This window comes from Passer montanus, unplaced genomic scaffold (assembly GCF_014805655.1).
Source record: "Passer montanus isolate IOZ18808 unplaced genomic scaffold, ASM1480565v1 scaffold77, whole genome shotgun sequence".
NCBI classification, from domain to species: domain Eukaryota; kingdom Metazoa; phylum Chordata; class Aves; order Passeriformes; family Passeridae; genus Passer; species Passer montanus.
In genome coordinates, this window is record NW_024372923.1 from 131,340 (window position 1) to 158,726 (window position 27,387).

The 27,387-nt window shown below is 49.5% G+C and overlaps 1 protein-coding gene across 2 annotated transcripts in view; it reads right to left on the minus strand.

Annotated features, from left to right (window-relative positions):
- The window catches only part of FAM53B (family with sequence similarity 53 member B), a 45,392-nt gene that overhangs the window by 10,549 nt on the left and 7,456 nt on the right, over positions 1-27,387 (minus strand). The window contains exons 2-4 of one of the 2 annotated variants that reach the window (XM_039731434.1): positions 17,629-17,860; positions 14,538-14,589; positions 7,229-7,923 (exon numbers count right to left, since the gene is read on the minus strand). In XM_039731434.1, coding sequence (XP_039587368.1) covers positions 7,229-7,923; positions 14,538-14,589; positions 17,629-17,697 — 816 coding nt within the window. In that variant the 5' untranslated portion in view covers positions 17,698-17,860. Of the gene's footprint in view, positions 1-7,228; positions 7,924-14,537; positions 14,590-16,779; positions 16,839-17,628; positions 17,861-27,387 lie in introns of those variants that run through there. The other variant, XM_039731436.1, reaches the window with a different exon arrangement.

The window sequence follows — 27,387 nt, forward strand, 5'->3', positions numbered from 1 at the left end:
GGGCCTTAAAAGGGCCCTTATTTATTTATTTATTATTTATTTATTTATTTAGCACCATTTCCTGAAATGCTTTGCCTTCCTGAAATGCTTTGGGAGATTTTTGCATGGTGAGTGGTTCCAAGTAACTCCCAGTAGCTCCTGTCTAACCCAGCAGTTCCTAGAGTGCTGGGGTTCTTTTGTAAACCGCCATGAAAAATCCCTTTTGGTTTTTTTGAGCCGAAATGCCCCATTTGAGCATGCTGACTCCTTCAAGGGTGAATCCCTGAGCTTTCTAAAGGCTGCTTTTTGGAGTCACACAGCACCCAGGGATGGGAGGGTTAATGAGCACGTGGTGAATCAGATGTGCATCCTCGGGATACAATTGGATTTTGTCCATCTTTGGGACAGACACTGCCAAGCTTTGTTTGTGTTCCCAGCCCTGTCCTCCCATGTGAGTGCAGCACTCAACCCTGCATCCCTGAGCTCCTGGTGGGATGGAGCAGGGAGCAGGGGATGGAGGATGGAGGCAAGGGCAGGAGATACAGCCAGGAGCAGGGGATGGAATGGGATGGAACTGGGAGAGACTTCAGAGCCCCTTCCTGTGCCTGAGGGTGCTGAACGAGAGCTGGAAAGGGACTTTAGACAAGGGAGTGACAGGACAAGGGGGAATGCCTTCATACTGCCATAGGGCAGGGATAAATGGGATTTTGGGAAGGAATTCTTCCCTGTGAGGGCTGGTGAGACCCTGGCACAGGGTGTCCAGAGAAGCTGTGGCTGCCCCTGGATCCCTGCAAGTGTCCAAGGCCAGGTTGGATGGGGCTTGGAACACTCTGGGACAGTGGAAGGTGTCCCTCCCACCTTCAAACCAGTTTCTTTTGATCCTCACCCAAAGGCTTTTTCCCACCAAGCCACAAACTGACCTTTGCAGACTCTCATTCCTGTTTATTTAAAAAACACTGGGGCTTGGAAGCTGGAATCCCTCTCAGAAGTTACATCAATAGCAAACTATTTCCTGGGATACGTATGGAATTTAAAACCTCCAGGTTTTTGCCTATCACTACATTTGGAAATATTTGTCACCTGCTCAAGTGGGTGCTGACTCCAACCAAGATCACTGCCACCTCTCCTGCCCTCTCCAGCAAGCCTGAAAGGTGCCAAAATCTAAACAGAAAACCTTCTTATGTGAAAATTAGGGATTTTTATCCCTCAAGGAAAAACTTGGGTGCTCAGAGAGGAGAGGTCCCTTCTCCCACCCTGCAGTTTGAAACTTCTTCCCACTCAGTGCCAAGACCAGCCTGAAACACTTCAAACTGGTGGGCTGCTTGCTTCAGCTCTGGGGGTGTACAAACTCCTTTGTGCCTGGATCCTCATGGAAACTGCCAACATTCCTAAGTTTGGAAGGGAAAACAAGGCAGAGGGGCCAGCCAGGCTCCCAGCCACCATGAGCATGACACTCTGCACTGTGTCTGGAGACCCTGTGGATCTGCAGCCCAGGCTGGAGCTGATTTTAACCCTGCAAACCACAAGAACCACACATCCTCATTTCGGGGGATGCTCCTGTGATTCCTGGTGCAGATGACTCCATCCTCCGAAGGCACGTGCTCCTCGCAGGGCAGTGAAGTCACCCCGTGAAAGGCTCTGTCTGTCCAGGCAGCCAGGGAACAACGTCAATGGTCCCCTTGTGCCCAGACCCTTCCCACAACAGGCACAAAGTCCTCTCTGTAACTCACCAGGCACACTCGGGGCTTCACCCTCACCACCTCCTCAGCTGTGCCCGCTGCTGCCAGCACCCTCTCACCCACCCATCCCTCACAGGGAAGAGGTTGTGAACTCACAGCCACGGGGTGCTCTCCATAAGCCATGGAGATGCAGAGCAATATTGTATTTTAATTGCTTTATTTATTCTAGAGGGGCTACTCTCTGTCTCATATACTGCAAGACATTACACAATACAGAGCTTCACAGAGGAGAAATACTTTGACAGCTGCCTGGGTGTCCTCAGTGTTCATGGGTACAACCTTTGTAGAAAATTAAATGGATATTAGAGAAAACTCAGGAGTTAAAGAACAGGAGTACAGCACTTGTTAGGAGAGATGTAGCTCTTCAAACTGCAACTTCTCTGAAGGCTCACAAAGGGACTAAAGCCTTGAAGAGCCATCAGAAATGGGGCACAAGAGCCACATCCAAACCTTGATTTCCTACCAATACATAGATCCTACAATGGGGAGGAACCAGGATCTCATCACATCTGACAATTCCTGTCAGCAGTGCAAAGCCTTACATGCCACTGAGATATTTGTGCCTTTCTTTTCATGGAAAGTTGTATTTTCAAACTCTACAGTACCACCCTCCATTTCCAGCCAGGGCTACTCCTGTCTGGGGTTTGTGCTGCAGAGAACATGGCTGGGTTGAACAGATACATATATACATTAAAAATTAGAAAAATAGAATGGTTTGAGTTGGAAGGAACCTCAAAGACCATCACGTTCCAACCTCTGACTTGGGCAGGGACACTTTCCCCTAGACCAGGCTGCTCCAAGCTGTATCTAACCTGCCTTTAAACATTTACATAAATTATTTTATATATATATACACACACACATATATATATCTTATTATATATATATATATTTGAGCAAAATTAATATTTTTACAATTTTTTATTATTGTATTTATGATATGTATATAGAGATTGTGTATGTGTATGTATGTACATATATATATATATATAAAAACACATATATAAAAATAAATTATCCATTTAAAAAACACATCAAGGACAGCTGTGTTTGGAACCGTCCTAACACATAATGAAATCTCTCAGTGACCACCACATCAAAATTTTAGACAGCAGGAAGCAGAATGGGGAAGAGATAGCGAGGGCTTGCGTAGCCACAGCTGGGGATTGTTGCAAATTCCCACTGAGGGTGGCAGTCCCTGGTGTGAGGGACGTGTCATGTGTCCCCTGCAGCTGCCCAGAGCCTGTGTGAAGGAAGGCAATCTGCACACACCAACATCAGGGCTGGCCTATGGCTCAGTTTCCCGTCGATGACTCAGCCAAGCCACCAAACCCAATGTTTGTGCTGCCACGAGATGTTTCAGCACACAACGCCTGAGATCCCAGGAAATGTTCACATCAGGATGTCAGAAAGCAGCAGATGTGGAGGTGGGACATGTCAAGTTCCTCTGGAGAAGAATCAACCACACCACAGGGGAGGAAAACTCAGCGGGTGTCTCTCCACCACACAGCATCCCTGGCAGAGTGTGATTTTGTTGTAGAAAATCTATCTTCTCACCTAATTCACCCAGATGCTTCTCTGGGTGACTTGCAAAGGATAAAACCACTCATTCCTGCCAAAATCAGCCCAGCTGGGAGGACTCCTGGGGTCTAAGAAACCTCCTGTCACCTTTGTGACACTTTCTATTTCCCATTTATTTTAGATGCAGCCACATCCGAAAAAGGACAACCAGCTCTTTGAAAAACCTCCCAGTTCATGGTAAAATCTGACCCCAGCCATTTCTGATCATGGCCTGCCCCTACAGACACAGTCCTTGGGGCTGTGAGGCCAAGAGCACCGTGCCTGGGAAGGAGGGCAAGCTGTGAGGAGATGCATTACCACTCTGCCAGAGCGACTGCTGGGATAAGGGAGGTGGGATGTGTCCTCCTTGGGCTTGTGCTCCACGTGGAAAGAAGGAATAAAAGCTGAGGATGGAAAGGAAGCCCAAACCCTACACTAAAATGAGAGGATGGTTCATGTCCTTGTGTTAAGGAGGTCAGAGATGCCAGGCCAGGCACCCAAACTCTCCTTGATTGGGGTGAAGATAGAAACCAGCCTCTTCCCACTTCACCTGCCTCCAGACTTGGGGCAATTAAATGACACCTCACTGTCACCCACTCACCTGACTGAGACCCCCCTGATCACTCCCAGTTTGAAGGCAAATAATAAAGGGAGGGATTTGGGCTCACCTTCCCTCTCTGGGCTATGGGAATTGCAGACAGAAGAGACACAACCAGGATTTTGAGGAACGAAAGACAATATTTTCCTAAGTATTTTCCCTGCCAGCTCAACTTCAACATTTAGATTTCTCTCTTAATTAGCCCAGTTATGTAGCCATGTAATTGCTTCCAGGAGTGGCTCCCTCCCCTCCTGCCTGGCCTAAATATCCCTCCCAGTATGAAGAAAACGTTTCTTTCAGGTCAAATTATTTTTATTTTGATTATGGTACCAGGTTTCAGGCCTACAAACACACGTGGTTACCAGCACAAGTGAAAAATTAACCAACCTGCTGCCAGAGCAAGATGCTGATTCAGTACCCAGCACCTCAAAGCTCAGTTCCCACTGTGACAACAGCACCCAGGGACTCAGGAAAAGCCCCATATCTCTATTTCCCCATCTGAAAAGTGAATCCTTTGTGGATAACTGGAAAGTCCAGTCTGGACACTTTGGCTTTGCCCATTGCACATGAGGTGTTTCTACCCCATATAAACCCAGACTTGAGCACACGTGCAGCCACACAGACACTTGCCATTATTTCAGCTCTTCCTCTGAAATCACCCAACTGTGCATCTCCTGGGCTGGAAGCATTAAAAGCAGCCTAGGAGATACTCAAATGTGCAGGGTTTTCTCGAGCACGTTCATTCCCCACGAGGAATTAGTTGGTTTTCCTGGCATTCCCATCCCGGGGAGGGCTCTGACCATGCCCCACCAAAGGCAAGAATGCTCCCTGTGACTTGCCTCATCCTGCTCGTCCCTCTGTGCCAGTCCTCCCACGCCAAGAGCTGCCTGCCAGTGCTGCTCTCCACAAGCCATCAGCTCTGAAACTCAGCCCTTGCAGGGTTTTGCTTTCACAGAATCACAGAATCACAAGGTTGGAAGAGACCTTCAAGATCGAGTCCAAACCCTTTCTTCCCACTCTGCTCCAGCCCTCCCGCCCCACACCCAGCAGCACAGCCCTGCCTTGGGGATTCACCCACTGCCACGGGCACCTGAGCCTGGCTGGGTTTCCTGCCTGGAAACTGAAAATATCCATGGGAGCTGCTTGGACTGGATCCCACAGGGGAGTTCCTTAGTGATGCTGTTGTTGGTTGTTGGTTGTAGCAACCACTGGGCGTTCGGCAGCGGCTCCGGCCACCCAGCCTGGACCAGAGGGACAGCAGGGGCTGGGAGAGGGGGTGCCCATGGACATGAGGAGAGATAATGCACCAGGCAACCCCTTCCCTATTCCCACAGAGCTTGTGCCACACAGTGTGGAGCTTCTGAGCCTTTCCTTGTGATATCTTTTTGGCCAGAGGATGAACCACCCCAACACTGAGCAATGCTGAGCGTTCAGGCATTGCTTCTCATTTTGGAAGGTGTTTTGATGTGGGGGACAGCAGCCAGAGAAAACACAGCTATTCCTCAAGCTGAGGGTTTTCCAGGAACGTGGACTGAGCTGCTTTTGGACATCCAAGTGATTGGATTTTTTTGTCATCCTTGGATCACCCACCCATGTCAATGCCATGGCCATCCAAATTATAAACATGTTCCTGGGCTCAGCATCCATTGGAGGGAAAGGGAAGCTCCTGCTGACCCTCGGGATCTCCTAGGCCAAGCCCATTTTTTCAAACCAGCCAACAAACATTGGGCTGATGCAATGGAGAAGCTGCCTCAGAACATCCTCACAGGGCAACAAAGGTCTGTCTAGCCAGAGCCTGGACAGTCTCCTCCTTCCCTGTCCATCATACCAGACAACCACAGAATGGTCTGGACTGAAAGAGTTCCTAAAGCCAATCTCATTCCACCCTCTGCCATGGACAGGAACAGCTTCCACTGGATTAGGTTGTCCTAAGCCCCATCCAACCAGGTCTTGAATACTTCCAGGGAAGTGAAATTATTCTTGTCTGCCTGTACAGAGAGAATCAGGGGGCAGTTCTGCTATTCCACCCTGTGGCTAGTAAAATATAACAACACATGTATGTGGTTTTTACTGACCATCCAGCTTATTATCTAATAAAAAAAGCTTGGCATAATAAATGTTGTTGCTGTGATTTATGAAAAGACAAGAGCAATCCTCATGGTTTTTTGCCTGATCTCACCCAAATATGTGACTCCTTCACCCTTTTTATCCTCCAAGCTCCTCTGGAGGAGGAAAAGATGATCTCTTGCTCCAATACCACTGCACTCCTCCAAACACCCTCTGCATTGCCAAGCACAGAGCACCATAAAATATCATGTTCTTGTAAGGCAAAAATGCACACACAATGTTGGATCCCACCCATATGGTGAATTTCTCCCAGCAGTTTCCCTGCAGACAACAAGGGGATGGCCTGCACCACACAGGCTTTTCTGGCCCCAGCACTACAAAAAACCTTTAGGGCAAACACTCCCCACACAGGTGACTCCGGGATGAAGCACAGAAGGTGACCAAATGGAACTGAAGCCATGGGGGAATTTTTAAGGCCAGCAGAAGGTGACAGCCCACCCTGGGAAGTGGCCAGGACACCCCTGCTTTCACAATGAGAGCCCTGGGGCCTTCACACCCCCCATTATCTCCATTCCACACTGAGGCGATGGTGTCATTGACTTTGTGACTGTAAACTATTGATGTGGGAAATGTCAAATCATAAAACCGCAGGAAATCCCATGAGTGTGGAAGGAAAATGTTGTCCTTCAATGCAGCCTCTTGCTCTGCCTCTTGCTAATGTCCAGTCACTTGGTCTAACAGGGAGAGGACCAAGGAGCAAAATCCTCCCCGATTTGTGCTTCAGGTCTGTTATCTGGCTCTATGCAGCAGATTGAAGAGGGAGGTTGTGCTCTGTGTTTGCAACTGAAAATGAAACATGATAACATCTCTAGAGTGGAAAATTACAGAGCCTAAGAGCAAGTAAAGCCTGTAGCAGTAAGAATTCGGCACCTGACGGAGCCAGGGCTGGGGGCCTTGGGGTGCTGCCTTCATCTCACCATGGCAGGCCCAAGGCCCCTCTCCCTTGAACTCAGAAATGAGGGATTTAACATATTCCTGCTCAAAACCTGTGCCAGGAGGAAATGGTGCACTTGGTGTGCAAAAACCAGCATGGAAGAGAAATGCGTGAATTTGCCAAAGAAATCCATTTAGAAGGGAAGGGGCTATTCTGAACAGCAGGATGTGTTTCCCCACAACACCCACATCACTCCTCATGCCACCCACCCACCCTGGAGGACGCTGAAGTCTCTTGAGCAAAGCAGAGAACACCTGAGCCCCTTGCAGGGACGGCCCCGCCGCCTCTCACCTGGGTCATCTTGGCGAGGTCCAGCGAGGGCCGCTCCTCCTGGACCTCCTCCGGCCTCCTCCGCTTGATTCCCACCTTTTTGTCGTTGAGGACGCAGGGCTGGGAGCGGCTGCGGGAGAGGCCGGCGGCGCGGCGGCCCAGCTCGGGCGTGGAGGCGGGCGTGCTGCAGGCCGAGGGCGCGCCGTCCTCCGAGCACGAGAAGCGGTCGTGCGAGCAGGACAGGGACCTCTGAATGTCCCCTCTGTCCCCGCCGTGCCCTCCGGCAGCCGATTTCCTGGGCTGCCCGCCGCAGAGCGGGTTGGAGCGGGCGGGCAGGCTGAAGCTGGAGCTCCTCTGCATGGTGGCAAAGCCGTTGGAGTAGCGCTGCACGCTGCCGCCGCTGTAGCAGCGCCTCTTCTCCACCGGCGTCCACACCTTGGAGCCCAGGGGTCTCCAGGAGGTCCCGCAGGCCGACATCTCATCCGAGAAGGACAGCGAGCGGCACTGGCGCTTGCTGGGAGGGGCGGAGGGGTGGCCGTGGGGGTCGCTGAGGCTCAGGTCCTTGATCAGGTTGGTGACGGAGCAGGTGCCGGCCGCGTCCCTCGGCCAGCGCGAGCCCTCCTCGCCCTTGTCCGACAGGCAGTCCCAGATGCTGGCGCCCGGCTGCTCGAGCTGGAGTGGACATTTCCTGCTGAGATCTCTCCATCTGTCATTTTCTGGTTCGGAAAGGAGAAAAGAAAGGGAAAAAAAAACCAACAAACAACACACACGCACAGGCATTAGCGTTAATTAATTCTGCGACTCGCTTTCTACATCCATAAACAAAAAGAGTAGCATATGGGACGTTTTCCAGTACAAATTAATTAACTCTTGGAATATGGTTTCCTAAACTGCCAGCAGAGTGGGTTGCATGGTGTAGATGGAGAGAGAGACAAAGTGACAGTCCCAGCAGGAGCAAAACTGCTAGAAGAAGATAAAAACATGCCTCTGAATATTCCAGGTTGCACTAGCTAAGGGGAATTCAACAGTGTAAAATGTTGTGGCTATTGGTTATCTCTGTGCTAAATCATGTCTCAGATGTGTGTGGTTTGTCCTGGGCTCCACAACTGACAATTGCCTGAATTTACAGCTGAATTTAAAAGACATGGAATCACAGAATCTCTGAGGTTGGAAAAGCCCTCTAGGATCATTGCATCCAATCATTAACCCAGCACTGCCAAGGCCACCACTAACCCATGTCCTCAAGGGTCACGTCCACATGGCTTTTAAATTCCTCCAGAGATGGGGACTCCACCACTGCCCAGGGCTAGACAGCCCTTTCCATGAAGAAATTTTCCCTAAAATCCAATCTAAACCTCCCTTGGTGCAACTTCAGGCAGTTTCCTCTTGTTTTATTACTTTTTTACCTGGAAGGAGATCCCCACCTGGCTGCACCCTCCTGTCAGGGAGTTGTGGTGAGTGAGAAGGTTCCCCCTGAGCCTTCTTTTCTTCAGGCTGAGCCCCCTCAGCTGTTTTTATCAGACTTGTGCTCCAGACCCGTCCCCAGCTTCCCATGGCCAGCCATGGTGGAAGAGAGGATTAAGGAGGATGATCTCATTCCCACACACATCCCACTGACAGCAAAAGAAGAAAGCAAAGCACCCTCAGGGCTGGGCTGCCCTGCAAAGGACAGAACTCTCTGCAGATACACCTTCAATGCTCAGCAGGAAAACCATGGCAGGACAGCCCCGCCAGCTGCTGCAGTGGAAAAAAGTCATCAGCCAACAGCCTCTCCCCAGTGCCTGTTTTTGTCGTTGGCTGCCTCAAACAGAGCCCAGCTCCGTCGCTGCCAAGTTTCACATGATTGTATCTAAACCAGGCAATATTTTGGGGGGCTTTTTGGGTATTTCCACTTGGGCAACTGAAGGATGAATTAAAAGCTGTGCCCAGCCCGCAGCTGCAGGTACCAGCCTTGCAGGGAAGATGCAACAGTGCAGAACGCTTCTGACTAAGGTTTCAAGTCAGGAGGTCAGATTTGGGGCCCCTTGCACCACTCTTGGCCGATTTTCCCATTTCTCCCTTCTCCAGCTGCTGCCATAAGAGCTCCAGCCACAAACAGCCTGGCTCTGCCCACAATAACCGCACGGCGTTTCAACTGTTGCTCTCCTCATTTTAATAAACACAATGAAAAGTGAGAAATCTGCTCTAGACAGCTCCATCTATGTTTAGATCTTTATTATTTTTCCTCTGTACTATGCTGCCAGCAGAGAGATTTCTTGGGTCAGGTCAGCAGACAAAAGAAACAGAAATAGAAGCCGATGTTTCATGGCAAGCTGCCACGATCCTCTGGCCGGAGACTGCACAAAAGGCCTTGGTGAGGAGGATACGGGACACCTTCCTCTTTCACCCCTGCTTCAGCACAAACAGCTATAAATCTTCCAAACCTGGCAAAGAAAATGGTAAAAGCACCACTATCCCCAGCCCCAGCTTGGGGTTATTTGCTTTTCCCCTTGCACAATGTGAGCTGGCACAACCTGGCCCCTCCAAGTCCCCAGCCACCACTGACCAGTCCCAAAATAGCAGATAGCCCAGAAAATGGGTTTTCAGTGCAAGTAGGAGGCAGGTTGCCCTGAAAAAAAATTGAAAATGGAGTAGTCTAAGGGCCAAGGGTACAATTAAAGAACTCTGGAAAGCCTTTTTGAGGAAAAGCAGCTGGTTTTCTGCTCAATTTTTAAAGACTAAGAGTCCCATCCTGTGCAAGTTGATAACGATAATTGCACTGGAGCCATTAATTCTGCCACAGTTAAACATGTATTAATTTTCTTAAACTACGAACCTCAGCCTGGTTTACCCTGAGGCAGCAATTTGTTCCAGGATAAAACCCACCACGAGAGCCCCTTGGTCTGCAAGTGAGCTGCCTGGCTGGAAAACTCTCCTTTGCCTACTGGAGAACAAAGGGACAACCAAAGCACGCTGTAAGTGCAGCCTGAGGGGCTCTTGCCCTGCTTAAACTTCTTGGCTGTAAGTGTCCCTGGATGAAACAGCATCTTACTTCTGGATTTTGACTTAAAACTGCAAAAATAAACACTGACACCTTAACAAAACCCAGCTGTTCTCTCACAAAACCTTCATGGCATCAAACAAACCCTCGTGGTGCTCGTGGACTGGAGTCACACCCCAAAACTGGGGACATGGGTGCTGTCCTTCATCCTTGAGAGCTCTGCACTGCCCCACAGAGAACGGGATCCACCCTCGGAGCATCACAGCCAGCTTTCCAAAGGCTGAGCTCCAGGAGCTGCAGGAGCAGCCCATGGACACATCAGGCACTTTGCAGCTCGGTGATGGCCCTGGGCTTTTTAAATGACTGCTGTGCTCCTCTGGTGACACAGAGTAAATTTTAATGGCCACTCATAACCACAGAGAAGGGTGTAAAACCAAAACGCTGACACAACTTTAACTACAGCGACACAAATGTGCTGCTATAATATTTTTACAGTTCCTTTTTATACATAATGCATGATCCTTCTGCTCAAGTTTCCTCTACGTTCTTTTCCCATGAAATAATTTACATTAATACATAATTTATTATGGCAACTTGTAAAGCAATTAGAGGTTTCAATCAATTTTTCTTATCCTTTTGGCAGATAAATTCTGTTTGGAACCTAACCCAAACATTTGTCTGGGCACAGGTGCACATCCAATTCCCTTTTTTTCCGTGTTGTTCAAGTGGAATTTTGGTCTCACAGTCCCTGTGCACAGAGGGAAAAGGCAGCCTGCATTTTCCACTGCCCCCTGTTTATGTCCAGGAGATAATTTCTAAGTGTGGAACACTTTTAATGGTTGTAATTAGCTGATGGCAGTGCCAGGGAGCTTTCCTAGTGCAGAAATAAGATCAAAATACAATGGGCAGAGCCGTGCTTCAACGGGAAATGAAAACAACAGCCCCAAAATCTGCTCTGGAGATTAAACACACCTGTGGGCTGTGGGTTCCTCGTGCCAGCAGCCTGCACGGGGGAGGGAAATCCCAACCTCAGCAGTGAAATGTGCCCAGCTGTTCAGCAGGATCCTCTGGAGAGCTGTGCCTGCTCCAGCTACACCTCACCACAATTCCCCCAGCAGCTTTTGCTCTCTGCAGGGTGACTGTGTTTGCATGTGCACCAGGATGCTCCACACCTTTCCAAAAAAAACCCCAAAATGCCAGAAAGCCCTGGTTCAGAAAGAGGAGGCATGCAAGGCTGGCAGGTGCTTTCAGGATGCATTCAAGGGCCACCACCCCCAAGAAGGGGCTCAAGGTTGGACTTGACGACCTTGGAGGTCTTTTCCAACCTTCATGATTCCATAAGCTGGCTTTTCTCCTGCTTTCTTGGCCTTCCTCTGTCACCCAAGGATGGTGAACAGCCACTTCCAAGAAGGAGCTGTGCAGCAGTGAGCCCGAGGCTGCAGCCCTGCCCTGGCTGGGACCAGGTGGTGCTGCCAAACGTGGTGGAGGAGGGATGTGAGAGTGCCAAAGGACAGACAAACTGCCCTGAGTGCCCCACCCCTCACCCTGCTCTGCTGCAGCACCCGAGGGGGGCAAACTCTGAGAGCCCTCCAAGGGAAAATGGAAATGATGGCTGCTTTGAACACAGCACTTCCCAGAGGATGAGTGCAGGGTCTGTCCCAGTGGCTCAAAGCCATCTTCCTCCTCCTCCTCCTGCTGCCTTTTACAACCAGGGCCAGGACTGGGATCTGCATGTGCAAGCACCTTGTCACTGCCTCAGTAAAACCCTGCCTGCAGCTTCCCCCAGAGATAATTTCTTGCTTACACAGAAGATAGGAGATCAGGCTGTCAGCACATGCCTACTGAGCTGCTCTTACCAGGTCAGCTCCACAGGGCTTGGAGCAACCTAGGATGGTGGAAGGTGCCCCTGCCATGGCCAGAGGTGGAGTGAGATTATCTTCAATGTCCCTTCCAATTCAAACCATTCTGGGATTCTATTATTTTTGACTCATGTATTGGAATTTTTCTGCCTTTGGGTGGATAGCAAAAGACATGGGCAGGGACACCTTCCATTATCCCAGGTTGCTCCAAGCCCCATCCAACCTGATTTTGAACATATCCAGGGATAGGACATCCACAGCTGCTCTGGGCAGCCTGTGCCAGACCCTCACCACCCTAATGCCACAATTTTCCAATATGCCACCTTTTTCTAGCACAGATATTTTCACTGCAGACCTGCCTCAGGGCTGCTGAGGAAGAAAAAAGGAAAAAAAAGGAGGGGAAAAAACCCAAACCAGCAAACTATCCATCAACAGGACAATTCTTAGGACCTGCCTCAGGGCTGCTGAGGAAGGAAAAAGGAAAAAAAGGAGGGGAAAAAAACCAAACCAGCAAACTATCCATCAACAGGACAATTCTTACTCTCCTGGGTGTTTCAAGGACCCATCAAGGAGAAAGGAAAGCAGTAGTTGTTGAATTTATAGTTTTAGGCATTTCACCTTTAATCTTTCTCCAGGCAAAGGGCTATATAGAGATAAAACCCAATCTTTTTAGTAATATTATCATTTCACTGGCAGAAATATTTCTCACAAATCTAAAAGCCAAAAGATTATTTAGGTCACCCTGAGAATTGGACCCAGCCATACATCATCCAATATATAAAATCTTTAAGAATGTTTACTCAATATCCTGAGTTTGGTTACAATCTATAATCCATTTTCAGATTCTTGCAGTGTTTAGTACCTTACAAGAAAAGCTCCAGGGTTTGGATGATGCTCTCCCTGGCAGAGATTCCTTCTCCCTGCTGCCCATGACCACAGGGTCCTGAAATAAACTGCCTTCCTGCCCAAAGCTGCCCTTGCCCCAAAGGTATCAGAAAGATTATTTTCTAAGATTCTCTTTTGTCTAAAACTCCAAAAAAATCAGCCAGCTTCCCTCCAAACCTCCAACATAGACTGTGAGTCTTTGCCTCGTGTTGTCTGTGCCACCAGTCCAAACTTCACTGTTTATTTATCTCAGTGCTTTCCACTGACAGGGACTTGGCCCTTTGACATAAAATACTCCCCAAATTTTGCATTTCGATAGTAACTTATTTAAAAAGTCAATCAAGTTTTCATCCTGGATTAGCCTGTGACTGTGGCCTGCATTTGGGGACACCAAGAACTCTCGGGGAAGATAACTAAAATGAAACCCAAGCCAAGCAATGCCCTCACAGGAGGGAAGGATGGGCTCCTCTTGACTGGGCATGACAGGGACCACTGCAGGGCAAGCTGAGGTCAAGGAGGTGACATTCAGCTCCCTCAGAAGGAGGATAATTTGGCAGAAGGCTCTGCAAGAGCTCTTAAAGACGGCTGCTCCTCAATTAGGCAGAGACTCTGCGTGTCTGCTGAAGAGCCTGCCAGTGCCACAGTGCAAGACAAAACCACCTGATTTGGGTCCTTTGTTCCTCCCTCACGTTTGAAAGGCAGGGGAGAGGGAACGGGCTGTCTCTACCCCTTCTTGACTTTGAAGCTTCTGATTTTCATCTGAAAAAGCCCACGGATGCTGTCCATCTCCCCACAGTGCCAGGCTGGAGCTATCAGGGCTTGGGAGACATCTCCTGTCAGCGCATGTGCCCGGCTCTCATTAACGCTAATGAGAGCCCTGTCCATGCAGAAAAGGGGCAGCCTCTTTGTCTGGGGAGGATTGGCTTTCACAGCAAGGAGCTTGGCTCAAACTTGACCTACAATTTTAATTGGGTTTTGGGGCCTCGCCCAGAGACTGGCTCCCTGCTAGGAACGCCGGAGAGAGCAGCACAGCAGCACATCCTCTGGCACTATCAGTTTTTCAGGATCACCAGCCAAGGCACCAATCCTCCAGCCATTTTGGTGGCTGTTCAGCACAAAAACTGAAAGCAAGCTCTGGCATAAAAGGTATCAAACACATCAAACATATTATATCATGGCTCCTGGCAACAAAAATGAGACATTTTCCTTATTGTTTGAGGCCTGTTCAACCACTTTGTGCCAGGTGGTAGAACATGTCAGTGATAATGCTGTTATTTATTGCTTGCATCATGAAAACAGTAAAGAACCACAGTCTTGGGCTACTCAAACACAACCTCAGACCCCAAATGTTTATAATCTCAACTGTAAGAGTACCTCCAAAAATAAGCAGATGTATCAAAGGAGAGGGGAAAGGAGATAAGCAATTCACTCAGCAATGGCAACAGGGCACAACAAGCACCTCTGGGGAGGAGAGTGGCACAGGTGTGGTGGGGTGGGCTGCAGGGGAGTGGTTTTGGAGACATCCAAAAGTCAGGACATCTTCCCACCCATCCCTGTGAGGAAGCAGGAGCAGAGGTGGAGGAAACACAGAAGTTTCTGTACTTACCCATCACGCCACAGGAGAAGAGGGTAGGTCCTTGACTCATCTTTGGAGTGTGCTGCAAACAACCAGAAAAACTATTCACTTCTCACAGACTCGACCTGGGCACCAGACACCAGCCTGCCTGCAGCCTGGGCAAAGCCTTCCACAGCCCCAGTCCACCAGGGGACAGACCCAGCCACCTTTCCTCAAGGAAATCAGCTTTAATTAAATGTAGTGCAGACTCTGGAGAAACTAAAATGGGAGCTGCAATTCAGTGGTAATCCTGGATTGGGCAAGAAAGGAGCAAAAGTGATATCCTGAACCTCATCCAAGCCCATTAAGGCCTCCCCACCCAGGTACAAAGCAGCTATTTAGCTTTTTCAAGCATATAATGTGTTTCTAAGGCAAGGCATCCTCACCTCAGCACTTCTGGGGAGTCTGTGCTCAGATTGTGCTGATTTGCACTAAAAATAGGGGGAAATGCCACTGCATGGGTACAAAATAATCCTGGTTGCTTTTCACTCTCTCTTTTTTTTCCTCAAGAATTTTCCTCTTGACAGCATAACAGACACCATCAGACTTCTAAAAATGAGCATGGATGGGTTCACATATAATAAATCAATATGTTATCCACAGCTGCATGCCATTTCAGCTATGCCTGCAAAAACACACTTTCATACTAATTGTTCCTTTATTATCCCTAAAAATATCCATATTCTGGCTTCTGAACTGTCTATCCTGGCAACACCACCCCATCTGACTGAGGCTTTACATCATCTGAGGGAAGCACCAGCACAGCCCCCACGTTCATCTGCACTGCCATAATTGTGTTTTATCTGGCATTGGGCCACTGCACTCACACCTTCCCTCCTGATCCATGTTCTACACATTGCCTGCTCACAAAACCATGGAATCTCACAATGGTTTGGGTTGGAAAGGACCTTAAAGACATCCAGTTCCACCTGGGAAGGGACACCCTCTATGTGTCCAGGCTTGGAAGGGACCTTAAATCTCATCTCATTCCAAACCCCTACCATGGGCAGGGACACCTTCCATGTGTCCAGGTTGCTCCAAGCCCCATCCAACCTGGCCTTGGACACTTCCAGGGATGGAGCAGCCACAGCTTCTCTGTGCCAGAATCTCCAGTGCATCATGAGGACGACAACAACAACAAAAACAACAACAATAATAATAATAATAATAATAATAACATCAATAATGTACCAAATGATGGCACCTGAGCAATCCAATAAAGGCTCCCACTTCATACCCAGAATGCTGGAAATACTGACTGTGGAGGGGTAGGGAGGCATAAAACAACTACAGGGTGTGGATGTGGAGAAGGTAAATAAGGGTCAGTCACCTTTGGGGCATGTGCCACTTTTCTAGGTGAGGTAAGGACATCTCCATCTGTCAAGCCCCACCTTGTGATCAATCAGCAGAATTAATCAGGAGGCAGAGAGGACAGGCAGCTGTCTCCAAGGAGCAGCCAAAGTGGAGCAGAGATGGAAGTGGGACAAGCCCCAGAGAAGGCAGGGGCTGTGCCAGTGCACATCTGTGTGCCAGCCCCAGAGACCAGACACTGTCTGCAAGGCAGGAGGGAGAGGAGCCTGACATATGTCCCATATCGAGTATAATTACCATTTTGTGAGAATTTTCATACCAAATTGGGAGCTGAAGCAAAGGAGCCCACTGGCTGTTGGCAGGAGACACTGCCCCACTGCTCAGACATTTATTTCCTTTGGGTTTCGCTTTTTGGCCTTCCCTACGAAGTCAAGAGAAAAAACTCTTGCTTTCTTTAGTGGATCAGCCTTCTTGTGATTGTCTGCCACAATTTAACAACCCAGGCAACCCAGCAATTCACCTTGTGTACCCAGGACTGTCCCTGCCCTCCTGACCCAGCCCCAGAGCTGCGGGAAGCACTGGGCAAACACGCGAGGGCAAAGTTTTGTGTTACAGCTCAGCTTCTCTACCACCTGCCACCAGACACCCCGAGCACCCAGCCCTCCTCTGAGGAGCAGAAGAAATTACTCTCATCTGCCTCTCTGCAGCCAGCTCCCCTTCACCTGCCCCACACACTTCCCAGGGCACAGCTGGCATTGAAAGTTCAGGCTTCCCCCTTCCCACCCTGGGCAGCAGCCATGGGAGATGCTGCCTTCCCAGCAGGAGCCAACACTACAGCAAGGGTATTTTTTTAATGTATCAATACCCTTCCCAAATTTCACCCTTTTAAGGCAGTATTTTCCACTGCCTCTGGCTTGCTCACCTTCTCCTCTGCCTTTCACTGCCAGGGCAGCCTGCCTTCACCCCAGCACAGTGTGCTCCTGCCTGGGGAGCCCAGCTGGACAGTCTGTCAGCCTCAGCAAACTCAGGCATTTCTATTTCTTTTATGTTCAGAATGCCCATTTATGGCTCACCCTGCCAGATGCTTCCTGCTCTGTTCCTGCACGCCCTTATCTGAGACTCTCAGAGCCTTTGGTCCAGCTTCTTCTCAGACATGCCCATCTCTCATGAGAGCAGGGGGTCAAATGGCCACAACCAGCCTTGTTCTGAGGGCTCTCCATCACCCTGCACCTCCTCCTCGTTTGCTCTGGCCCTGCCTCCAGCTGTGTGTCCCCTGCCACAGGTACACTCAGCCCTCACAGCATCCTTCAGTTTGTTTGCCACCCCTCATTTTGTTTTTTCTGTTGTTGCCTGCTCCTTCAGCATGGTGGATTTGCACCTCTCCAGGCTCCCAGAGAAATTAGCTACACAGCACTGCCCTTCACCATCTCCCACTTAATCCTGCTTCCCACTTGCTCATCCTCCTATTAATGGTGAGCATCTGTTCGCTGTCGGCAAAGCAACTTCTCACCTGTGTTATTCACAGCATTGATTTGATTTTTTGTGCTGTTTATCCCATTGGGTGCTCGCTGAAATCCACATATGCAAAAAGCCACAGCACTCCATTCATTTACTAATCACCTGCTCCTTGGTTATTAATGCAGCTTTGTAGAAATCAGTGCTACAAACCACCTAAAGATCCATCCCTGCAGGAAAGAAAACCCTTACTACAAAGCTGCAGCAAAGTTCTTGGCAGTGAAACAGCTCTGAACAGAGATTTCACAAAGCTTACCAGCTCAGTCCTGCATGTTACGGAGTCAGCACCTTTGTTTTCCCGAGTTTTGGTTAAGATCATCACCATGGTAATGCAGTCCTGCCTCGGAGTCCATCAGGGTCCAGGCAAAGGGTGCTGGCAGCTGGGGCTGGCAAAGCTCCTCTTTCAGTCCATGTTCCCCCAGGAGAGGCTGGGCCCTGCCAGCTCCTCAGGGGATGTGCAGGGACAGCCTCGGGCTGTGGAAAGCTCCCTAAGGAAAGAGAGAGAGAGATCAGCTTTAGGGGACTTGCCTGGAGGGTGGATGCACTGGGCAAGGGGCAAGCACTGCCCAAAAACCACCCTGATGGTGTTGCTTGAGGGGGGTGTTTATTTTAGGATCTTAAACATTGTGGGTGTCCCTCTGCTCCCCATAGGATGGGGCACTCACAGGAGCTGTTGGAAGCACACAAGGTACACAAGGTGATCCACAGGGACACAAATATTGCAGCCAAATTAATAAAGTTTCCTCTGAATTCTCCATGAGAGGAGGGGACTGGCATCCCCTATACTGAAGATACAAAAGACATTGAAAGAAGAGCTCATTAGAGCTCCAGGGTTGATCTCACAGGAACCCTTTGCCCCCAGACCAGCTGGGAGCAGATGTCCAGCAGAAAAAGCCTCTCCAGCATCATTATGGCTGTGAAATCCCCTGGATGCACCTATCCCACCCAGTCACTCCATGATTCCCAATCTATGAAGAGCCCTTTAGGGAAAAACACGAGGCAAAGAGTTGCCTGCAGGGAAAGAGAGACAGCTCCTTGCCCTGAAACCCTAAGGGCCACACCGTGCCCCTTGAGCTTCACCTATTTCTTAGGTAATTTTAGGTAAGAAAAGCTAAGGCTGGACAACAAGCAGGCTCCTGAAATGAAAACTGCAAGCCAGCTCATACAGCCCTCACCATGAGCCCTGCCTCACCTCCTGGCATCCTCCCCAGCAGATTTATTCCCTTGTAAAGCAGACAGATTGCAACTGAAATCTGATTACCGAAATCAGCGTTTTCCCCAAATCACTCCCCTAATCCTGTTTCATTATTTTGCTGCTTTGCTTGTTAATGCAAACAACCAAACTCACCATTTGCACAATCCAAAGAGCACAAAACACTGATCTTGTACCATCCAGTCAAAGCCAATTGTGATGTTTAAGGATAATGGATGAAAATATTCCACTAAGTATTAACCCTTATTCTGAACTGATATGGCTGCTCTTCCCAGCTCCTGAACCATCCTGTCCATGTTTACTTGGATTAGAGCTTGCAGTGGTGTTAAGAGCAGCTCATTTAAAGGCCAGCTGGCTGCTAAAGAAAAATCACCTTCTATTATTTTATGAGGACAAAGTTCATCCAGAGTGCAAAGCCAAGATTGGGAATCAATACATTTTCTGAAGATTTACTGTTCCCAAGGGTTCCTGGTCCAGTCTCCAGCTTTCTATGTGATATCAGTGGAATCATAATTTACAGTTTACTGTTAACTTCATCATAAACCTCTGGGCAACCCAGTGACCAAGTAAAAACTGTCAAGTAGAAAAGTAAACATTTCAGAGTGTCAAAATGACACGTAATTTGTGAGCAGGGTTGGATGGGATGCTGGGAAGGAATTCTTGGCTGGGAGGGGGGGCAGGCCCTGGCAGAGGAGCTGTGGCTGCCCCTGGATGTGTCAAGGCCAGGTTGGACAGGGCTTGGAGCATCCTGGGACAGTGGAAGGTGTCCATGGCACGGGGTGGAATGAGATGGTCTCTAAGGTGCATTCCCAACCACAGCATTCTGTGGCTCTGTGGTTTCTATCTATCACAATCTCAGCGGTCCCTGACCCTGACACAGCCAGGGGTGCTGGCTGCAGGGACAAACTCTGTGCTGGGAGGACACTGGGGCACCGTTGGCACAGAGATCAAAGAGGGTTCAGAGCAGCATGAGAGCAGCTAAGCACACTCACCAGGTCTGATTTCTTCAGGAATAATTGCCCTTCCCCGAGGTGATGGTTAATGCTGCAGCAGCAGACTCGGGTACACACCCAGGCAGCAGCAGCAGCAAGTACAGGCAGAGGCTCCCTGCCCTGGCCAGGGTGCAGCACACACCATCACACCTCCCTGCTCATCTGCAAGCCCTGCAATTAACACAGCCCTAATGACAGGCAGCACTGCAAGCTGCTGCCAAGCTGGCAGCCACCACCACCCCAATGTCACACTTGCAGGTATCAGCAACTTCTACCACTGCTTGCTTGGGTTTTGGAACCATCCCCACAGAGAAACTGCAATAAAAAAGGGAAACTTTCCAGTGAAATGTGATCCCTGGCTCCCCATCCTGCCTCCCAGGGCTCCTGACGCACGGTCCTGCCCTGTCACATCCTCTCCATGCAAACAAGTGCCATGGGACACAGGCTGCAGGGCCAGGATGGACCCTGTTGATGCTGAGGAGGAAACCACAGTGTATTTATAGACTGGATGCTTTCACACACACACATGCTAATAAAAAAATGCTCTGCAGGGACCATTAATTACTTTAAGAAATGTATTTCCTCATTTGCAATCAGATAAAGGAACTGTCTTCATCATGATGTCAAGGTTAAGTTTAGACTCAAGCCATGGCCACTGGGATTGACACAATCTCCTGAGCAGCCCACTTTATGGGCAGCCCACAAGAAACTCCCAAATTTTAGCAAATCCTGCTTTCTACATGGTTCAAAACACAGAGCAAGCAGAAGCCTCACGTGATCTTTGCAGCGGCAGAGGTGGGAGGAGGTTTCTCTCAGAGCTGCTTTCTAGACAGTATCACACCTATGGAGTGTTTGGCTTGGAAAAAAATTAAGTGAAAAGATCCAACTCTCATCCACAGGCTTGAAAGATAAACTCTGGGGAACAAACATGCTCCTTGTGAGGCACAAGCACAGCCTTAGAGCTGCTCATGGGGGACAAAGAGCCCTTCCCTGAGGGAGGTCTCACACATGAGTGTGTTAGCACAGCAGGCTCCAAGCAGGCTCACAGCCATGCCCTGCTCACCTGCCACTCTGAACTGCGTGGAAAAGACCTCAAGATTCAGCAAACTGTCTGCCAGATGCTCTGCCACAGCTGGAGGGAGCACGAGCAGTGACCAGCACCACATCCCCATGCAAATGATGAAAAACTTCCCCAGAGGAAGGGTCACCAGGCCTGGAGTCCCCATCCCTGGGGGACTGAAAAGCCCTGTGGATGTGGCACTTGAGGACATGGGTTAGTGGTGGGGAAACAGCTGGGCTCCATGATCTCAGAGGTATTTTCCAACCCTACCAACTCCATGATTCCCCAGAAATATTCCTTGTGGAGACTGAGGACCAGCATCACACAGATTTCCTCTTGCTGTGGGATCACCACCCCTCTGCACAGAAAACATTCAACCCCTGTCCAGCTCAATAATCCATCTCCAGCCACACACACTGACATAAAACCTATTTACAGTGGAAAGGGCACAGGGAACGAGGAGCTGGAGCTGTGTTTTGCATACTGATACACCTCACAAGCAGAACAGTGAGAATTCTCTCAGAATATAAATCACCTGCCCCTGCTGAATTTTTAATGCTGATCAAAGTGAAGAAGCCATGACCCAAGCAGGACCCCACTCCCCAGCCCTGCCCCAGCACCATTCCCTGTGCTGTGCTTGAAGAAAATGGCTGAGCAAGGAACCACTGAGATTTGTGGGTTTATTCAATGTGGGTTAGACCCACAAGTCTGAAGAACCAAAGCTAATCCTGTAGGATTATGCTCTTTTCTGACCCAGAGATGGGGCAACTGAGAGGTGTTTTAAAAACTTTTGTTCCATTTTCAGTCTCATGAGAAGGGTGAGACAATACAGATGTTATAACTCACACCATCACAATCAGAAGCTGTTTTCTAATTACAATACACTATAAATGTAATCTTACTACAAGTAAATGTAAGTCCTACCACAATACAATTTTTTTAGTTCTATTTCTCTAAAGTATCTAATCTTATTTACAATGCCATCCTTTGAAACTTGTTTTTAGTTCAGTTTTTCTCTTGACAATGTCTGTCATATTCTATAGTATTTCTAAGTCAACATTTCTTATCTCAAAGTTTAAATACAAATATACACTATGTAAAACTTCTGTAAAATTTTTAAAATTTTCTACAAATCCATTTTCCACATAATCCCTCTGGGCCAAACTCTGAGCATGATTCTAGGGCTTCACCACCATCCCACTCTCACCAGTGGAACAGAAATTCCCTCCACTATGCACACCTTGATTTCTCTGTGCAGTCAGACCAGGCACAGCACAGCTGGTCATCCCCTCCCAAATCCTACAGGAGGCTACAAAGAATTTGGGGAAAAAGCCAAAACTGGTGACTGTAATTGAAAACGGTGGGGTTTAAGGTTTTCTGCAAGCATAACACGGCAATATTCACCCAAAATAAAAATCATGCCTCTCTCCCCATCCTTTCACTTCTTAGAAGTGATTTGGAGCTACAATGAATCTCCTCATGGCACAGCCTGTCTCACCCTCAGGGCTTTGGACAATGCCAAGGAGTACATCCTCAATTTCTTGATTTATTGTGCTGTGAATTTGGAAAAAATCCATTAAGTCTATCATTTGCATGTAGCTCAGTCTGGGTTTATTTCCTCACTCAAGCAATAATCTGTCTTCTGCAACAGGGTTGAGTAGGCTCAGCTCTGGGCAGTTTGTTCCCCTTGCTTGAGTCTATGCCATCAGAGAATATCGAGTTTATTTATGGGGTAAAACCTCCAATAAATGTGAAAGATGCCATTCAGGGCCCGAGAAGAAATCTTTACACTCTGGAAATGCCCCATGGACCATTCCTGAGCAAGCAGGATCATGAGTCAGCCCATGTGACTTTCAGAGGATGACATTTCCATGGACGACTGTCCCCTGGGACTCTGTCAGGAGCCAAGAGCTGGCCCAGGATGCCCAGCCCTGGGAGGAGAAAGGCTGCAGCCCTGCCCATGCCACCCTGAGCCTGCAGTCAGCTCCTCCTGCTCCTCAGGGTGATGGAAGCTCAAACACCATCCAGGACACCATGGCTCTCACACAGTGCTCCACTCCTGCCCAACTCCTGCCTGGCAAAATCGCGTGCTGCCCCACGCTCCAGGTGCTCAGAGACTGCCAGCCAAAGACAAGGAACAAGGAAATGTCTTCCTCTGCCTCCTGCTTGCACCCAGACTGGACTTCTCCAGGGCTAACAAGGCAAGGACACACTTTCAGCAGTGATTAGCAAGTAAAGGACCTGCTTGCACAAAACACAGCAAAGGGGGGAGCAGTGTGTGAGGTGAGCATGGCTCCATAGGTCTGCACAGCTTCAGGAACCATAATCACCTCAGTGCCCGTGAGCAACAGCTTCACCAGGGAGCACAGCTTCACCAGCACAGCCCAGAGCTCTCCTGTCCTGCCAGGGCAGGACAGCCAAGCTGGAAATCCATAGCCAGAAGGAGCTCGAGGTCTCCCATGACAGCACCCATCCCATGGGGCCACGTTAGGAGCCAAAAATGCCACATGCAGCCTGAGATAACCCTCACCACCAGGAGCCACAGCCACACCAGGCTCCTGCCACAGCCACAAATGAATTACCAAGCAAATAAAACTCTATTATTTCAATCCCATCCCCTGCTCCACGTGCCTGGGCACTGCCTCAGCCTGACAGCAAAGTCACACAAGGCAGAGGGTCCCGCTGCACTCCAAGCCCCAAACCACACATCCAAACACCCCCAAATCTCTAGGAAGAGCCTGAAGTCCAAGCTCAAGCCCAGATCTACATGCTTGGGTTGGACCTCAACTGCAGGCAAGCACTCACAAGAAAGGGAATAAGGAATTAAGGAAGATTACACACCATCTACTTGGGTAAAAGGTTTATTGCCCCCGTGCTCTTAGGTACTAGGAGAGGCAGGGGAGTGAGTCCTGGACACACCAGCAGCAGGAGGACTGAAAGGACAGGGCAGGGGCAGAGGTGCTTTGTATCAACATCTTTAGCTCGAAGGAAATGGTGCTGGCAGTGACTTTGCCTTTTCCTCCCTGGCAACCGAAAAGGAAAAGAAGAAAGCAAAATTAGACATCGCAAAACAGCGACAGCAAGAGAGAGGTGCAGGCACAGAGCCGTGGGGAGGGGCAGGACAGGGGGGAATGGCTTCAAACTGAAAGAGAGCAGGCTTGGATTAGATATTAACAAAAAACTCTTCCCTGTGAGGGTGGTAAGGGTCCAGCACAGGTTATCCAGGGAAGTTTTGGCTGCCCCATCCCTGCAAGTGTGGGCTATGCACACAGAGCCTACAGCTGATCCAGTCTCAGTGACCACAGAAATCACACATTTTCTTTGAGCAAACCTGTAATTGTTGCCTATTCCACTCATTAGGGGACTGCTTCTACCTTGGAGTAGTATTTCCATGGAAGTATTGTCCCTGGAAGCGTTGTCCCTGGAGAAGAGCAGCTGAGGCAGCAGCAGCAGTCCAGCCTGCTGCTCCAACAAACCATCTCACCTTTCTGTGGGTTTCCCCTGCTGCCCCAGTTGTGAGATTTATTACAAGAATTTGCAGTGGTCTGTGAGACACTGTGAGTGTTGGCCATGCTCCCAAAAGCTGAGGAATTGCTGAATTGAGAATTGCTTTGGCTGCTTAATCTCAACAACTCGGGATGCTGAACAAGGCAGCACGGTCTGGGTTTACTTTTAATTACTGCTCAGAGCATGCTGCTCTAGTAAACAGACACAAAAAACCAATTCTTGTTCCTTCCTTATATTCTTTTCCCAAATGCAGCCTGAGATGTCTGAGCTGGAGACAGCCCCACCACACTGCTTTTACTGACACTTCCCAGCACAAACAACTTCAAACAGCACACGAAGCCCTCAGAGTACCTGTCCCTATGAAACAGCCTCCATCTGCTTCCAGACACGTAATAATGCTCTCAGGGTTAGAATCACTGAATGGTTTGGCTTGGAAGGGACCTTAAATCTCATCTCATTCCAAACCCCTACCATGGGCAGGGACACCTTCCACTGTCCCAGGTGCTCCAAGCCCTGTCCAGCCTGGCTTTGGGCACTGCCAGGGATCCAGGGGCAGCCACAGCTGCTCTGTCACCCTGTGCCAGGGCCTCCTCACCCTCAGTTAGGAGAATTCTCAGCCAGCCCAGGCTTCCTTGCTGGCTCCAGAGCTCTCAGGGTCCCTGTGAGAAGCAAATCCTGGAGATGCAAAGCGAGTTCAGCACTGACTGTAACGCTGCTGCTCATCAGTGACCACTAAAATCCCACCCAGATGAAGCAGGAGCAGGATCTGGGACATCTCCCTGATTAATTGGGGAACACTTGCCAAGACCCACAACACCATCATCGCTGTCACAGCCAATTTGGATGCTGCTGTGAGTCAGATTTCTCCCTTCTGCAAGGTTGAAGTGGCAAACAGGTAGAGGCTGACAGCCCTTATGGACATGCCTGGATGTAAAGCAGGAAAATCCTGGATGTATGGATCAACTGCCAGACTCCACGTTATCTTCTACCACCTCCCCTTTATGAATAAATACTTTAACAATGCAGAACCCTTGAGTGAAGCCCAGCAAAATGATCACTGAGAACCTTCCAAAAATTGAAATTTTCTCTCTGAACTCAGCAGGCAGTATTAAAACAATTTCAGATGATTTCAGTGGATGGTGTCTGTGCCCACACAGGGTGACACACGTGTCTGCTGTCACCTGCACTCCCCACACTGTTTGCATTAGACCAAAGTACTCTGGCACTCAGGCAGGCTCTGGGGGTTCATTCCTCAGCTGAGAAATGGCTTTCAAAGAGCTCCTGGGCTGCTGAAAGACAAACCTGGAGCCTTCATTAATCCTCCTAGCGACCAAAGGCACTTTTCCCTGCTGTTTGTCCACCCGCTGCCACCAACACCGGCCAGGGGAAGGCCCAGGACAGGGAGGGCAGGAGCCCTCCAGGGCCAGGAAACTTTTGCCCACACTGCCACTTCCATGTCCCCATAAATTTCCGAGCCCTGCATCTTCCATAAATCTCTTTAAGGCACGAGCAGCCAAACATCTGTGGGTTGTGTGGATGAGGGGAAATTTGGCAGACTGAAGAGCAAACTCGCCTCGCCCCGCAGCCTCCCTTGTTTTCCTTGGGTTCATTAAATACACAACAATCTGTTACCAGAAGATGGTTCCTACGTGCAGAGGCTGCCAAGGAGCCGGGTTTGATGGCTCTGGTGGAGATGGGAATGTGTGATGAGCACAGGGCTCTTGTTGGTGCAGCAGGGCAAGGAGAGGATGGGCTGCACCCACCCTGCCTCCCCCAGCGATCACCCAACACGTGGCAAAAGTTATCTCTGACGTCAGAGCCATCCTTCAGGTGATTTTGGGAAGCTTCAAGGGGAACAGAGCAGAGTGTGGGACAAGCAGAAGGAGATGCCAGCCAAGGAGCATCATCCCAACTGGGATGACTGTGCCACATCCCCATGGAGGAACCAGGCTCTGCCAGGGTTATTCACACCCGTGAGCAGAGCTCTGGGCATGGAGCATCCTGATCCTGAGGAAACTGGGGGTTCCCACTGCTGCTGGGCAGCACGAGGCCCAGGCATGCAGGGAAGGCACTGCCAACACCCAGCCACAGGCAGACTGGGCTGCTGCTGGGATGGGGAACAGCACTGGAGGCTTCGCCTTCCCTCAAAGGAAGTCTCTCGCTACGAGGGAGAAGTCAAAGCAAACACCCACTCACGGTGTTTACCCGCCCAAATCAAAGCCAAAGCAGCAGTGAAACGTGCCCGACAGCATTTCCACACAGTCATTCATGGAGAGCTTGGACTTGGCTTTTAGCTGGTGTTTTTAATATCCAGGGAGACGCTGGCGAGGCTGGAATAATACGGAATCTGTTGCTGTAACACGCTCAGGGCTCCTGAGAGGTGTCAGCAGCACGTAGAGCCCAAACCTTCTGCAGGTCTGGCTCCTTCAGGGGTCCCTGAGGGCCAGCAGTGAGATGCTTCCCACAGGGAACAGCTCCAGCAAGCCCCAGGTACCACTGCCCCAAAGCAAGGTACCCACCAGGGCACTGCCCAGCCAGAGAAGTAATGCCCACAGAGGACAATTTTCCCAAAATTGGGATGCTTTGTCCCCAGAGACGCCCCTGATTCCCATGGAGCAGGGCAGGATGAGATCCACTATAGCTTAGCAGCCATAAAACCCCAGATTTTGCTGCCCATTTAGGAGGTGAGGAAAATTAAAAAAAAAAAAAAGTAAGTGGAAATGCAAACAGCCCCTGGTTTTATTTGGGCTGGCAGGAACACAGTTCTGTCCTTCACTCCTCGAGCTCAGTTATGACAGCGTGAATAGGCAGTAATAAAGGGGGAAAAGAAATTAAAAATCTGCATTTTCCACCCCATAGATCTCCATCTCTGGGTAGTCTCCAAATACCCCTCTTTCTCTCATGCCAAGGATGAAAATCAGGAGAGAAACAGATTCCCTTGTGCCACAGAAAGGGGAAGCCCACAGGACAGATGGGTTGGCCCCAGCACCAGCGTGGTGTGAACCACAAAGCCCACTCCTGAAACAGCATCCCGAGGAGAACTGACCTAAATGCTGCATCCCATCCCTGCTCCAAAGCTGCCAGCAAGGGAACCACGCCAGGTATTTTGTCAGTGCACAAACATGAATGATTGCCCAGGACAAATAGGGCAGCAAAAACGTCCACCTTCATCACATGGAGAAAACATGTATCAACTTGCAACCCTAATGAGAGAAGGAACTAATGAATCCTGGAATTTGTAAA